Here is a 15,462-nt window from a genome sequence, read left to right as displayed (position 1 = left end):
ATGACCCTTACAGACCTTTGGTCTGGCACGGTATAGCAGTTCTTATGAGGTAAATGTAAACATCCACAAAATCTTCCACCAACAACTGATGCAGATCAGAACTTGGATATTTTTCCATGGAAGTCATCATACAAAACAATATACAGATTCTCATGTTATCTGAGCAATAGCAACGCAAATCTCTCTACTACCAGACATATGGTGAAATAATACAAAACCTTTAAAAAATCCTAGCACAACGTACATGCAGCAAAAGTGTCATATAACAGTAGCACTAATCCTATTACTCGAACAGCAAGAACCCTACATAAGAATAGGCAGCACTACAAATATTACACTGGGCCCTAAAACACCAACTCGAATACCTCAGGTAGAACAGAACAAGTGGACTGATCTCTACATACTATACACAAACAAAATATCATACCTCAGACACACATACAAAAACGTCCCTCACTAAATACAGAACAAGGGATCACAAATTAGAAATAGAAATATGAAGGTAAAAATTGAACTGGGAATCCCAAGTAATCAAAATTGGCATGTACTGCTACACTGGAGAAATACATGCATTTCCTCTTGTACTGAACACAATACAAAGACATCTGTTATGCATAATAGACTACCTGAAACAGGGCAACTGCACATCATGTTATAGAATACACTTACAGTTCTGTGTATAAATTCTTATTAATGCCAATTTGTGTCAAGTCGCAATTAATCGGCACTGACTGGCTTGTTAACTAATTAAGTTGCACATGCAAATCCAGAATATGACTGGATTTGCATGCACAACTTCATCGCACTACATAGAATCTGGGGGAATACTCATATTTCAGTCAGCATGGGTCACGTATAATAACATGTCATCCGCAAACATACTGATATGGTATTATTTGTTTCCCACTTTTATTCCCTCTAAGTGGGTATTCTAATTTTCACCACCAAAGGCTCTAAGGATAGCAGGAACAAAAAGGGTGACGGGGGGCATCCCTGCCTAGTTCCCCATATTAACTTAAAACTCCTAAAGACTAACTTGTTCGAAAAGGCATACTCAAACGACCCAGCCTAAATGCCTTAAGCACGCAAACACAACAATATAAATGTTCATATTGGACTTAACCTACTTTCCCCTTGACCCCCAATATGTCTGTTAATTCTGATCATTATCTGTCACTACTTTGTATTTGTTCATGCCAGTATTGGCGATTGCCACTACTGCACTATGTAAGCCACATTGAGCCTGAAAATAGGTGGGAAAATGTGGAATACAAATGCAACAAATAAAATAAATAAACAAATAATTCCCAAACTAACATATTGCAGTCAATAAATTCAAAATAGAACACTTTTTTTTCCCTACCTTTTGATATTTTAGTTTTCTATCATGTTTGTCTTTTCTGCTTTTCTGTCTGTCTTCTGCTAACTCTCTTTCCAGTGGCTGCTATCCACTTGTCATTTCTCCTCCCTCCTCCTGTCTTGTTCCATTCCCTTACTGCATCTGTCTCTGACATATTTATCTTTCCCTTTTAGCTCCTTCCTCCCTTTCTTTTTTTTTCTGCCTCTCTCGCTCCACTCAAATTTCACCCACTTTTTCACCCTTCAGTCTTCTACTTCTTTCTTTCTACATGTCACCTACCTATCAACTTTCCATCTCCTTTTCTCATCCTTAGCTCATCCATTTCCCAACTCCCTCTTTCATCAACTTCCAATTCCCTTCTATTTTTTGTCTACTCCACATTTCTACCCTCTGTACTTACTATCTTCCTCTCACTCATCTCCTTGACAACCTCCCATAGCTTCGCCCACATAGTTCTATCATTCTCCTTGTCTCTCTTCCTTGTCCCTTCCTCTGCCCTTGTAGTCCAGCATACCCTTCTCTCTGTTTCTCTCTATCCCCCCAGCCTTATAGCCTCATTTATCTCTGTCCCTTCCTCTCCAGCCTTAGCATCTCCCTCTCCTATCTCTTTCCTTCTCCACTCCCCATGGTCCAACACCTCTTTTTCTCTCTCTCCCCACTCCAAAGGTCCAGTGTCTCTTCCTCTCTTTCTCTCCTTTTCTCCCTGCCCCTGTGGTCCAACATCTCTCCCTCCCATTGCCTAGCATCTCTCTCTTCCTCTCCTCCACTTCCAGGTCTAGCATCACTTCCGTTCGCTCCCTTTCAAAGTCCAGAATCTGTCTCCCTCCCCTCTTCCCCCAGGCCTGGTATTTCTCCCTCCACTCCATTCCCTTTCCCTCTCCTCAGCTGCAGATTGCCATTTCCCCCTCTCTCTTAATAACCTCCCCCTGGTCTACCTTAAAACTTGTTTTTACCTCTAGAGGTGCCAGTGAGGGTAAGCTCTTGGGCCACAGCTGAGTTGACGCTGCCTAACTAACCTGGAAGCTAGACAGGCCCTGACTGGTGGCAGGTGAGTCATGCCCAGGCTAGGATCAGGTTGGCCAAGACTAAAGGTGTTCCAGAGGAGTAGGGAGTACTGAACAAGGGCAGGCTGGTTGAAGACACAGAGACTGGAACAAGGGCAGGCAGGCTGAAGACAGAGGCAGAAAGAAGGGCAGGCAGGCTGAAGACCTGGAGTCTGGAATAGGGACAGGCTGAAACCCACACTTAGCGAACGCTGGAAGACATGTTGCAAGGGCAGCATAAGAGAGGCCCGAGATCCCTTATACGGCCCTTCTTATGATGTTATTGTCAGGTGCCCTAGACAAATTCCTGCCGCTGGCCCTTTAAATTTAGTTCTCCAGCGCACACGTGCCTAAGAGAGCTGGTATTGACTGGCACCAGAGACACCAGCATGGAGGTGGGTTGCCCGATTGGCGGAATGCCCTGGAGCACTGAAGACAGCCGCACATGCAGCCCACTGCATTGGGAGGACCACCAGAAGCCCCAGGGGAAGCCGCAGAGCCCGCCACCAGTGGAAGGTGAGTCGGGGCACAGAGCACGATCGTGGCCATGACACATATGCTTCCTATGGCTAGCCCAATGGCTTTCCTTCTGCTAGGACCTGCCCACATGGAAACAAGAAGTTGCATCAGAAAGGAGGGGGATGTGGCAAAGAGAAGTCTCTATGTGAATCGCTGCATTTGCTGGCAACCTCTAGAGGTGAAAACAAGTTTTCAGATAAACTGGGGGAAGTCGAGAAAGGAGGGAAATGCCAGACTGTGGGTGGTGTAGAGAGGAGTGGAGGGAGAGATGGAAACTGCAGATAAGGGGGGAGAAGGATGAGAGTTTGAGGAAGAGCTTAGAGTTGCCAGACCATGGGGGGAGCATGCTTCTGAGGGGTGCTCAGTGTGCGAGTATGTGAGGACAGCCAAATGTTTTTGTCATATGCCCGTTGCGTGACTTGGTATCTCTGTAGATGATTCAAACTTCAGGTCTGTTCTCCTTTCCTTACCACAGTCTGGGTTTCCATGTATGCGTGTTCCTGTCAGTTCCCTGCCTAGCTGGTCCACACACCAGCATTCCCCACTGCTCCCATCACACTGCATCTTCCTGTAGTAGCCATCTTCATCACAGCTGGGGATAAACACACCTGTGAAATACAAGCACAGACAGGGTTACAAGAATGAATAAAAGTTGGTGACCAAAACCAGCACAATACATCGGAGGCTATTTGCTGCCATATGAGATCTCCAGACCCCTTTTATGCTCTTCAGCCTGGCCACAATTCTGGGTAGACTGGATAGACTATGCTGGTCTTTTTCTGCCATCATCTACTATGTTACTATCTATCTACCTATATTGTTTGCTTCCGGCAAGGGGAGGGGCCTACTGTTTCAGTTTCCGCCAAAAAATGCACAGGCATTTTCAGCTGAAACCCAAACCTGGATTTCAGGTCAGTTTCAGTGACAAATCCAAAATCAAAATTTTGGTCAGCTTCTATACATACATTGTAAGTTATGTGTAGAGGCTGACCAAATTTTGATATTGTAAGTCAAGTGCGTAACTGGGAGCCCTGCCCATGTCCTGCCCACGTGTACTTCCCCCTTGCTCTTACACGCTATAGCACTTATGTGTGCTCTTATAGAATTGTGCTTATTATGCTTACTTATGTCAGTGTTAATTTCTCTGCATTTATGTGTCCATGGGGTGCATAACCATAGCCGCTTAAGTTATAGAATTGTTATTTATGGACCTCATTTTACAAGTCCTATTCGGATTTACTACGTACACAAACTTACATGCTTATGTTGCTTAAATGTCTAAGTCCCCATTTTACCAAACCTGGGATATGCACATATTAGACCTAAATGTACGCCGATGGCAAGGAGGCGTGGCCTTGGTGTGTTTTGGGTGGGACAAGGGCATGGCAAGTTCATAGATATTTAGTCCCCATTTTGGAAGGGAACTAAATAGTTATGTCCTAAAAGATCAACATTAGGAGTCAGTGCCAGTTCAAGGCAAGATGCCGCCTGAGGTGGAGCTAAGATCCTGCCCCCCCCCCCCCCAGGCTGAGATGTCACCCCCCCCCCCCCCCCCCCCCGGGCTGAGATGCGTTTACCTGTTTCATCATATTCCAAACCTGGCAGCGGCAGCGATTCCCTTACACTACCCTGCCACCGGCACCCGCCTCTATCCTTTACTGCGCCTCTGACGAAACAGGAAGTTACATCAGAGAGGCGGCTGCAGTAAAGGGAAGAGGCAGGTGCCGGCAGCAGGGCAGCCTATAGGAATTGCTGCTGCTGCTGGGTTTGGAACGTGATGAAACAGGTAAATGCAGCAAACAGGGTGGCCGCTCCCCAAAGAGTGGGGAGATGCCGCCCCAAAGAGAGCCGCCTGAGGCCCCTGGCATAATGGTCGGGCCACCCCTGTCAGGAGTTATACCTGCTTCCAAGCACGTTTAGGATTTGGTGATCAGTTGCTATTGAGGAGGTTACTCTCTTAATCCCTTAGTGCTTCTGGGCTCCCCAAATGCCAAACTGGCAAGGTTAATAGGTCATTGTTACAACATCGTTAAGAAAACCAGTTATGTGCTGGCTTTCTAATCAACTATATTTGATACTTTTTTTTAATGGATATGTATGCTGCATGCACCCAGCACATAAAGGTCTATTTCCGTATATTTTAGAACAGGCTCTAGGTCAGTAGATTGTGTTCTAAAATACAGGAGAACATTGAGAAGCACTGACCTGTACATGCCAATTCCTACTTCTATGACCTAGCTAAAACAAGGCTGCATGTGTATAAGTAGTGTTTCTTCTAGAATTCGTCCTTATAATTTATAGTTTATTAAGATGGCAGATTTAAAACAAACAGGAGAAAGATTTTCTTTACTCAGCGTGTAGTTGGACTCTGGAACTCGTTGCTGGAAAATGTAGTGACAGCAGCTGGCCTTACGGAGTTTAAAGGGGGTTTGGACAGATTCCTGAGGGAAAAGTCCATTGAACATTATTAAAAAAATTTTAAAAATTTTAATGGGTTTTGCCGGGTTCTTGAAGCCTGGATTGGCCGCTATCAGAGACAGGATGCTGGGCTTGATGAACCCTTGGTCTTTTCCCAGTATGGCGGTGCTTATGTTCTTATGCCAATGCTAACTAGCAGGTCTTAGCGGTTTGCAATAATTAGTAATTAAAACAAAGTTGGTGAAAAGGAAATGAACTGCAATATGGATAAGAAAGATAAAACATCCTAGTAAAAAACAGAATTACTACAAAAGCATTGAGTACAGTGGTGTGGTAGCCGTATTAGTCCACTTTTAATGGTAATAAATAGAAATAAAACAAAAACAGAGAAAAGAAAATAAGATGATACCTTTTTTATTGGACAATATATTAAGTTAGTCCAATAAAATAGGTATCATCTTATTTTCTTTTCTCTACTTTTGTTTTATTTCTATTTATTACCTTCAAAAGCATTGAACAGGAGAAAATTAAGAAGCAAATAAAACAACATCAACAAGTATCTAAAAAAACAATTACAAGCAAGTAACAGAGTCCAGTTCTCAAAGGGAGCACAATAAACAGATTCATAGGCCTGTGAAAAAAGCTAGGCTTTTAGCGCAGCTTTAAAGGAAGATTCTGCACGGATATTGAGGGGGACAGTGAAAAAAAGGCATGATTTCTAGTAGATTCTAATTGGGCAAACTTAAGCCCCGGCAGGATGAGGTGGTGATCATTAAGGGAATGCTGCAGGTGGACAGGAGAGTAAGGAATAGTGCTTGAATTCAGGTAGAGTGGGAGCCCCATCCTAAGTGCTTTAAAAGTGAGGGTTATCAATTTGAAAAGTGTCGTTCGTTGAACAGATGAGGGGAGATATGATTGAGGTCTACAAAATCCTGAGTGGTGTAGAACGAGTAGAAGTGAATCGATGTTTTACTTGTTCCAAAAGTACAAAGACTAGGGGACACTCGAGGAAGTTACATGGAAATATTTTTTCACTCAACGAATAGTTAAGCTCTGGAACTCTTTGCCAGAGGATGCGGTAACAGCAGTTAGCGTATCTGGGTTTAACAAAGGTTTGGACAAATTCATGGAGGAAAAGTCCATAGTCTGCTATTGAGACAGACATGGAAAGTAACTGCTTGCCCTGGGATTTATAGTATGGAGTGTTGCCACGATTTGGGTTTCTGCCAGGTACTTGTGCCCTGGCGTGGCCACTGTTTGGAAAACAGGATACTGGGCAAGATAGACCATTGGTCTGACCCAGTATGGCTACTCTTATGTTCTTATGAACAGGTAGCTAGTGAAATTTCTGCAATAATGGAGAAACATGGTCCCTAGCTACGCTGATCATGACATAGTAGTCTGATAAACATATTTTGCAAAGAGTGCAGCCTTTTTAAATTACAACAAGTGCAACCCAAGTATACAATATTACAGTAATCCAACCATGAGGCCAGTAATACAAGCATGAGGGAATAAAATATATTGGTGATGAAATGTCGGCAAATTGAGCGGAGTAGCCGAAATATGAAAAATTCTATTTTACACAGATTCAAGATTTGAGGCATGAAAGTAAAATGGGAATCAAGTTAGACTGCTTAGCTATGCAGGTGCCAGCACTAAATATCGGGCCGGTCATAGGCGCCCCGTATAAGAGGCTTGGGGAGGCTAAGCCTCCCCAGCCCAATCTTGACCTTCCCCTGGCTGCTGCCCTCACAAACGCAGGGCTTGCGCAGCATCCAAGGAGCTCGCCCACCGTCCCTTCTTCATTCCTGCTCTTCCCGACCGGCAGCCTTCCTTGCCCCCCCCCCCCCCCCCCCGTACAACCGTTTTACTCTCCCTGGCAGCAACATCTGTGAAGAAAAAGACACTGCAGGCTCGCCTCCGGCTTCAGCTTTTCCCTTCACTTCGCTCTTCACACAGTGTCCCGCCTTCGCGATGATGCATTTCCTGTTTCCGCGAAGGCGGGACACTGTGTGAAGAGCGAAGTGAAGGGAAAAGCTGAAGCCGGAGGTGAGCCTGCAGTGCCTTTTTCTTCACAGATGCTGCTGCCAGGGAGAGTAAAACGGTTAAGGCGAGGGCAGGTAGAATCGCTGGACATGGAGGGGAAGGGAACAGATCACTGGACAAGACATGAGCATCCGCCACTACAGTCAGGTCGAGACTCGGTTTCCACGTGGCTTGGGTGAGTCCAAAAATTGGTTTATCTAGCGGCTCGCTACTCGCTAATCAGTTTAGTCAAGCGGTCAAAGCCGGCTCGCAGTACGCCACGTGCACTCCTCGTGGAGCGAGATTCTCTTGCCTCTCCCGACTTCAAGTTGTTATCAATCAATTATCGGGCTTGAGGTAATCTTTGTGATCATATGGGTCTTTTGTAGTCACGGTTTCTAATTAGTATAATTAGTATAATGATGATATGCTCACTACTCTTGTTTTTTGAAGCTGACTTTATTTGAGAATTTTCACTGATGGATCTCTGTAAGGATGTTATGCTGATAAGGTGATAATGGATGGGAATAGACATAATACCCTAATTTGCCAAAAGCTGAGCACGGCTAAGGATGTGCACTGCTGGAAGCCATGGCCCATGTTCAAAAACCACCAGGAAGTTTTCATCTTTTCTTCCAGACTTCTATGAGGTTAATTAAAAATGTATATTTACAGTAACATTACCTAAGGAAGGGACTTAGCAGTCCTACTGGTGTTTTAGAGCCCGGTGTAATTATACTGCTGTCTTTCCACGCATAAGGTTGTAGCTCGTCTTGTGATTGGAATTAGTGCTGTTATGGTTTGGTAAGCTTATGAGTGTGTTTTTGCACAAGTTTGTGTATAGTGTTTTGCAGTGGAGAGATTGTGTATTGGCCTTACTGAGGTGGCACCAAAACATCAGAAAGGGTTTTAGAGCCTAAATCATGACACACTACCTCTTGAAGGACCTACATATGGTCGTTAATAAAAGGAGCTCATTGTGAACACTATCCACCCTAAAAGGGTGTTTTGTGGCTCTACATGAGAATTGTGATGATAGGATCCCTTGATTCATATTGTTGACAGTCTGCATTTTCCATATGGGTGATATATTGGTGTATTAGTGTCTGCCTGGTGTAATATTTATGGTACAGTAAGGTTCTGAGTGTGTTTTTGCACAAAGTTGTGCATAGTGTTTTGCAGTTGAGTGATTGTGGTTAGTATATGCTTTGAGCAACCACTTTATTCTTTTACATGTGATACGTATCTAATATCTACATTTAATAAAAGGTATTAATTATGACTTTTATTTTTACTTATTTTTTTCTGTGTGTTGTCAGACAATTATGGAGGTAAGCTCCGCCCCTGGCCCCACCCCTAACCCCGCCCCCTTTAGCCTCCCCAAACAGTTGGGCCACCGACCGCCTATGGGGCCGGTTGTGCTTTAAAACCCTCCCGATCCCCTTCCTGGCCTCTCAAATAGCTTCCCTCCCTCCTACTCCCTCCCCCCCCCCAGGCCACAATAATCCAAGCTTGCAAGGTCACTTCAAAATAGCTGCCACAACTTCTACCATGAGCTGCCATGAGAGGTCACAGCAGCCATTTTGAAGTTCACAAGGGGCAGAGTGAAGGGGCTCTGTTCCTGCCCCCAATGACCCCCCACTGGACCACCAGGGAGACATTGAGAAGGGTCAGAGGGATCATTTGGGGGTAGGGGAGGGGCTTGGAGTACCGCAGCCTGGGGGGAAGGGGGTAGGAGGGGGCTATTTGAGAAGCTAGGAGGAATAAAAATAGTTATGGGCAGGACACGCATAAGCTCTGGCGGCCAGGGCTACCCAATTTAGCCTGGATATTCATTGCTGGTGCCCACACATGGCCCCGCATTGAATATCCAGAGCTAATCTATCCGGGACAGTCAGCATTTTAAAAAATGATGACTGTCATTGGCTGTATATTGGGGGTGGGGGTGGGGATTGTGTTTATGTATAAGCCATGTGCTTTAGATCAGAGAGGAGTTAAACAGAGACACTCAGATACAGCAGTGAACGCAACAGCTCTTTCAGCCACTGAGCACTGGGGGTTTATTTACTAGTAACATAATAGACTCTCAAGGCAGTAGTGGTCCGTGAGCCTATGCAGAAGACAGTTCCTATGATGGCTAGTTAGAAAGAGAGAGAAAAAATTGAACATACCAGGTTTCTTTTTTGCTGCTTCCTGGATCTGAATTTTTTCAAGTTCGACAAGGCAGGGGGGCTCTGTAAGACAAGAGAAGAACAAAAGTCACAGATTATATGGCAGTGACTATTTATTTATCAGATTGTACGTACCATTTTACAGAACCATAATCATTCAAAATGGTTTACAGTGGTGGCTGTGGTGTGTTAATGGGTGACTACTGGGGGTGTGCAGGGCAAAATGTTTAATTTCATTCAGTTTCCCATATCGTTGTTGAGATTTTTGTTTTGTTTTGTTCTGCCTGTTTAAAAAATATATATATATATTTTGTCAATTCAGGGACAATGCTGTGAAGACTGCGCAGTATTTTGAAAGAATGTGAACTCTTGAAAGAATGAGACCATTTTCCGAAATAGTGTACTCTCTTGCTCTAAAAGGACTCACTGTTTTGGCAAAAGGACACACACACTATTTCGAAAAAAGGGTGTGCTTTTTCGAAAGCATATGTACTCTGTTGAAACAGTGTGCACCATTGCTGACACAGGGGGGGGGGGGGGGGGGGGGAACCCTAGATTTCAGTTTTTTTTCTGTTGTTTTGAGTAAAAAAATGACATGAAATGACATGGAAAATGTCACTGACATCTCCCATGTTGTTTTAAATGGATGCACATCCCCAATGATTATCCCACAGCAGATGTCACTACAGAAGTAATTTTATAACGGATTGCCTGGGCTTCACGGCCATAAAAAGCAGCTATTATGAGGGCATTTTATAAAAACATATAGGTGGAAACCACAACGTAAGGAAAATAAAGTTATAATTATAGTTTATTTCATTTTCTATACCGCTTATCTTAAATTCATAAGATTGCAGCAGTTTACAATTAAAAAATATTAAAAACAATCAAGAACAGAAATCCATTAAAAATAGGATAGAACCACACAAGCTTTAAAAGAACATAAATCTAACAGCAATCAAGTTAACAGATAAACAAACAGACCTCTACCTGTTTGCTCTCTAATCAACTGGAAAGGTGGTATTAAATGCAAAATATGCCTTCAATAGGCACTTAAAATGAGCCCAAAGACTGAGTTCCCCTCAAAGTCAATGGAAGGGAATTGCATAATAAAGTACTAAATAAAAAAAGCTTTTTATCTCCTAGGCATAAGCTGGCTTTCTTTCACTGCAGGAATGACCAACAAACGAGATTCTGCTGAGTGCAAGGTTCGTAACAGAACACATTTACACAACAAACCCACTAGAAGTGACAATTTTTGCTCATAGTAAGCTCTATGAGTCAATACTAACAGTTTACAATGAATACGGAAAAAAAAACTGGTAACCAATGATAATGCAAATAGAAAGGTGTAACATGATTAAACCTAGCAGATTTTCCCCAAATCCGTATTGCAGCATTCTGAAGCATTTGAAGCCTCTTTAAATTCCCTGCAAGATCCCATTTGCATAATCAAACAATGACATAAAAAGAGAATGAATCAATACCTGAAAAGATTTTTCAACTATATATCTTCGTACCACATGCAGTTTACGAAGCACCATAAAACGCCACCTGACCAGAAAGTCAACCTGATCGCAAAACTAAGTTGGGAGTCAATAATGACTCCCAAATAGCAAACGACTCCACCAGTGTGAGTTCACTGTCCAAGAACTGAATAGATTTTTCAGACCGCACATAATGACCCATTACCCAACAAGCATGGGTTTTAACTACATTCATCACCAACCCACGCACTGACAACCAATTTATCACTTCTAAAAAAACTAGTCTGCATGTGAGTCAAATCCAAGCAGGTTTTATCAACCTGTACCAATAACAACAAATCATCTGCATAGACATACGGGCTTACCCCATATCTCTGAATGAGTTCTAACAAAGGAGTCATAAAAATATTAAACAAAATCGGGGGAAAGGCTGAGCCCTGCAGAAGAACGCCACAGACAACTGATCTAGTTGCTGACATCACCTGACCATCCACAACTGAATAAGTACAACCCCACAGGAAACATGCAAACCAGGCCAAAACTGTATCTGCCACACCTAAGTGTCACAACCGATCCTGTATAAAAGGGAGGGGGAGCTGAACAGAAGAGACTAAAAAAAGCAAGCCCTTCTGACAAAGGAAAAAGACTTTATTCTCTTTTATAATAATGCTAACATTTATTAGAGTAAATAAATGGTTACAATAAAAATTCTTTTATCCCAGTATTACAGAAAATTGAATTACTATTTATATCAGTCCAAATTTCAGTATAAGGAAAATAAAATCTCTCTCTCTCTGTTTTCCTTCGGAAGCTGTCAGAATACTGAAGCTTAATTTTGTCCAATCACTTAATGCCTTATATTTTCTCTCTTACTTATTTGGTATTCTTCAACTCTGACCTCTAAGGTCATCTTCACATAATTCTGTTTCTTTGGTATTTTTCTCAAATATTCATCATTTGCCCTTTGTAACTCCAAATCTCCATGAATATCTTCACTCATATTTCCTTCACTGAAAATGTCCCTGTGTTAATTCAGAACCTGTTTGAAATAAACAAACAGACACTTGTTAAAGTTTATAGCCCATTACTAGGGCTAAGCAAGCCTGTCTATGGTCTGTGAGAAAACCAAGACACAAGCTAGTTAATTGCCCTACTAGATCAAAAATAAGGGAATGTTATACAAAACTGACTGATCTGAAAAACCAAACAGCTCTATACAATCCAAAAGCTAATGGATATCCACTGTATCAAACGCCAGATCAACGGACAGTAGGAAAACTAAATTCCTGCTGTCTAAAATACATTGCATCTCTTTTACAAATGCAATCAAAGTTGTCTCAGTGCTATGGCCTGAACAGAAGGCTGTCTGCCTAGGATGTAATAAAGCATTTTCCTCCAAAAACTCCACTAACTGAAGTAAAACAAGCTGTTAAACCGATTTTGCTAAAAAAACACAAATTTGAGATAGGCTTATAATGTTCTAGACAAAACAGATCTAACGTACAACCTTTTAAAATTGGATGCACTATAGCCTGCTTCCACTCCAACAGAACCACTCCAGTTGTCAAACTCTGATTCAACGTTGTAAAAACAAATGGTAAAATACCATGCGGTCCAAAAGCACTGCGTCCTTCTTCACATACCAGTCAGCATCCAGGATTTGATTATCTGTATGGAATGAAGAGTGCTAAGGTAGGAGAGAACCTTGCGGAATATTCTTAAAGTAAATGAATTTGGGTGTGTGTCTAGAAGGGACCTGAGACAGCATTAGTTGCCACAGTGTTTGAGCCAGCCCCATGAAGACTACACTGAGAGAGAAAGAGAGAGAGAGAGAGAGAGAGAGAGAGACTCTACTTAAAATGACTATCAGGCTTATTTTTGAAAGTGATCGCCGGCCATCTTCCGACATAAATCGGGATAAGGCCGGCGATTTTGCAAAAGCGGCGAAATCGGTATAATAGAAAGCGGCTTTTTTGACACCATCGCCGCTTTCCCGTCGCCACGTCAGTTCAAGGGGGCGTGTCAGCGGCAAAGCGAAGGCGGGACATGGGCGGGCATGGGCGTGGCTACCAGATGGACGGCTTTTGCGGATAATGGAAAACAAAAAAGCGGCATTCATCAGTATTTCACCGGGTTTACTTGGTCCTTTAATTTTCACGACCAAGCCTCAAAAAGGTGCCCCAATTGACCAGATGACCACCGGAGGGAATGGGGGATGACCTCTCCATACTCCCCCAGTGGCCACCAACCCCCTCTCACACTCAAAAAATTAAAATAAAACACTTTTTTGCCAGCCTGTATGCCAGCCTCAAATGTCAGTATGCAAGACCCTGGAGCAGTTTTTAATGGGTGCAGTGCACTTCAGGCAGGCAGACCCAGGTCCATCCTCCCCCCTACCTGTTACACATGTGATGCTAAGTGTTGAGCCCTGCAAACCCCCCCAAAACCCACTGTACCCACATGTAGGTGCCCCCCTTCACCCATAAGGGCTATGGTAATGGTGTAGAGTTGTGGGGAGTGGGTTTGGGGGGATTTGGGGGGGCTCAGCACCCAAGGGAAGGGAGCTATGGACCTGGGAGCTATTTGTATTTATTTTGTTTTATTTTTAGAAGTGCCCCTTAGGGTGCCCGGTTGGTGTCCTGGCATGTCAGGGGGACCAGTGCACTACAAATGCTGGCTCCTCCCATGACCAAATGCCTTGGATTTCGCTGGGTTTGAGATGGCCGGCAGTTTTTTCCATTATCGCTGAAAAACAAAACCGGCAATCTCAAACTCGGCGAACTCTGGCATTTGGCCGGGCTAAACAGTATTATCGAAAAAAAGATGGCCGACCATCTTTTTTGAAAATACGGTTCCGGCCAGCTGTTGCACCGCCGCCAAAATAGATCGCCGGCGACGTTCGATTATGCCCCTCCATAGAATGTAAGTTTGTAATATGGGAAATCATGGTACAAACTTAAAATAATGTATAATTTAAAAACGTCAATCAAAATAAAGACACGTAGGTACCACTCTGTCTTTATAAAATATTAGCACTTGTAGGCAAAGTGAACATGTACATTTACAACTGCACAGGAGCAGGAATAAATGTTTGTGCATATTTTACATGCAAATGCATGTATTTTGTAAATTGAGTGTGTATAATGTGACTCTGCCCATATTCCTCCCAAACGTCCAAAGTCTGTCCCAGAACACCCTTACACTGAATGCACATACAAGTACACAATTGTGTAAGAGGCATTATAAGCTGGCATATCAGCATATATGTGCCAAAATGACTTCATAAATTTACCCTCTGTATCACAGTGATGAGCGGCTGTAGCACACCACAGCATGAGCTTACAGCAGTGATGAGTGATTACAGAGCAGTGGCAGGCAGGTGATTATAATGTCTTCATGGGATATTACAAGTGTAGCAGATGGTGACCAGATTGCAGTAATAAGCAATTACAGCATGTCTAGGGGATATCCACTTCCTACATTTCTGCAGAGCACCTCTGGTTAAAGTCCCATTTACATACCAACTTTGTGTACTTCAGAGATGCCAAGGGTGGTCCATCCCAAAGCTGGAGATTTACCATTATTATACTAGCGGTTATAATGCTAGAGGTTTTTGTACAGACTCCAGCCACGTCTAACAGCAGTTCTGGCAGATGTACATTCCAAAAACTGACATATCAATAAATACAAAATAAAGTTATCTTTTTTTTTTAACCTTTGTGGTCTGGTTATTTTATTTTTCTAATCACGTTGGTCCTAGTCTGTGGTTATTGCTTTCCTCTGTCTTAACTCTCTTGTCAGGGTCTTTTTGTCCATTTGGCATTTCTTCTCTCTCCCTGTCTACCATCCAGTTTCCCTCTGTGTCACAATCCACCCTGTCCAGTATGTCCTGTGTCCCTGCCCCTATTCTCCCACCATATTGAGCATCCTCCTTCTCTGTGTCCATATTCTTGCCCTGTCCAGCATCACCCTTCTGTGTTCCCATCCCCTTTCACCTATCTTCCATATATTTTCTTATCCTCCCCATGTGTCCAGCATTGTTCCTCTGTGTGTCTATTCCACCCCCTAAAGTGTTTGGCAGCACCCTCTCCCTCTTACCTCCCCCCCCCCCCCCCCCCCCCCCCGGTCCAACATCTCTCCATCTCTCTTCTCTTCCTTCTGCTCTGCTCCTAGGGAGAGCAAATGTCCCTTTCTCTCCTGTTCGGCCTCCCCTACTTGCAGGCCAAGTATCTTTCCCTCTTTCTCCAACCCCCAGACAGGTCCCGGCATGATTTCCTCCCCCACTCCCACCCCCACCCCATGGGCCTAGTATCTCTCCCTTTTCTCCTGCAGACCCTGGCATCATTTAGCTCTCTTTTCCCTCCCCTTGCAGTATGACAGTTCTTTTCCTTCCCTTGTTCCCGCCACAGGGGTGTAGCCAGACACCCAATTTTGGG

The 15,462-nt window shown here is 43.5% G+C and overlaps 1 protein-coding gene across 1 annotated transcript in view; it reads right to left on the bottom strand.

The window, feature by feature from the left end:
* Positions 1-15,462, bottom strand: part of SPOCK2 (SPARC (osteonectin), cwcv and kazal like domains proteoglycan 2) — a 234,783-nt gene that overhangs the window by 13,422 nt on the left and 205,899 nt on the right. The window contains exons 9-10 of the mRNA XM_030204904.1: positions 9,540-9,602; positions 3,393-3,530 (exon numbers count right to left, since the gene is read on the bottom strand). Of these exons, the coding sequence (XP_030060764.1) occupies positions 3,393-3,530; positions 9,540-9,602 (201 nt within the window). The remainder of the gene's footprint in view (positions 1-3,392; positions 3,531-9,539; positions 9,603-15,462) is intronic.

Source organism: Microcaecilia unicolor, chromosome 5 (assembly GCF_901765095.1).
Source record: "Microcaecilia unicolor chromosome 5, aMicUni1.1, whole genome shotgun sequence".
NCBI lineage: Eukaryota > Metazoa > Chordata > Amphibia > Gymnophiona > Siphonopidae > Microcaecilia > Microcaecilia unicolor.
The sequence above is the reverse complement of the archived record's forward strand: the minus strand, read 5'-3'. Positions and strand labels throughout refer to the sequence as shown.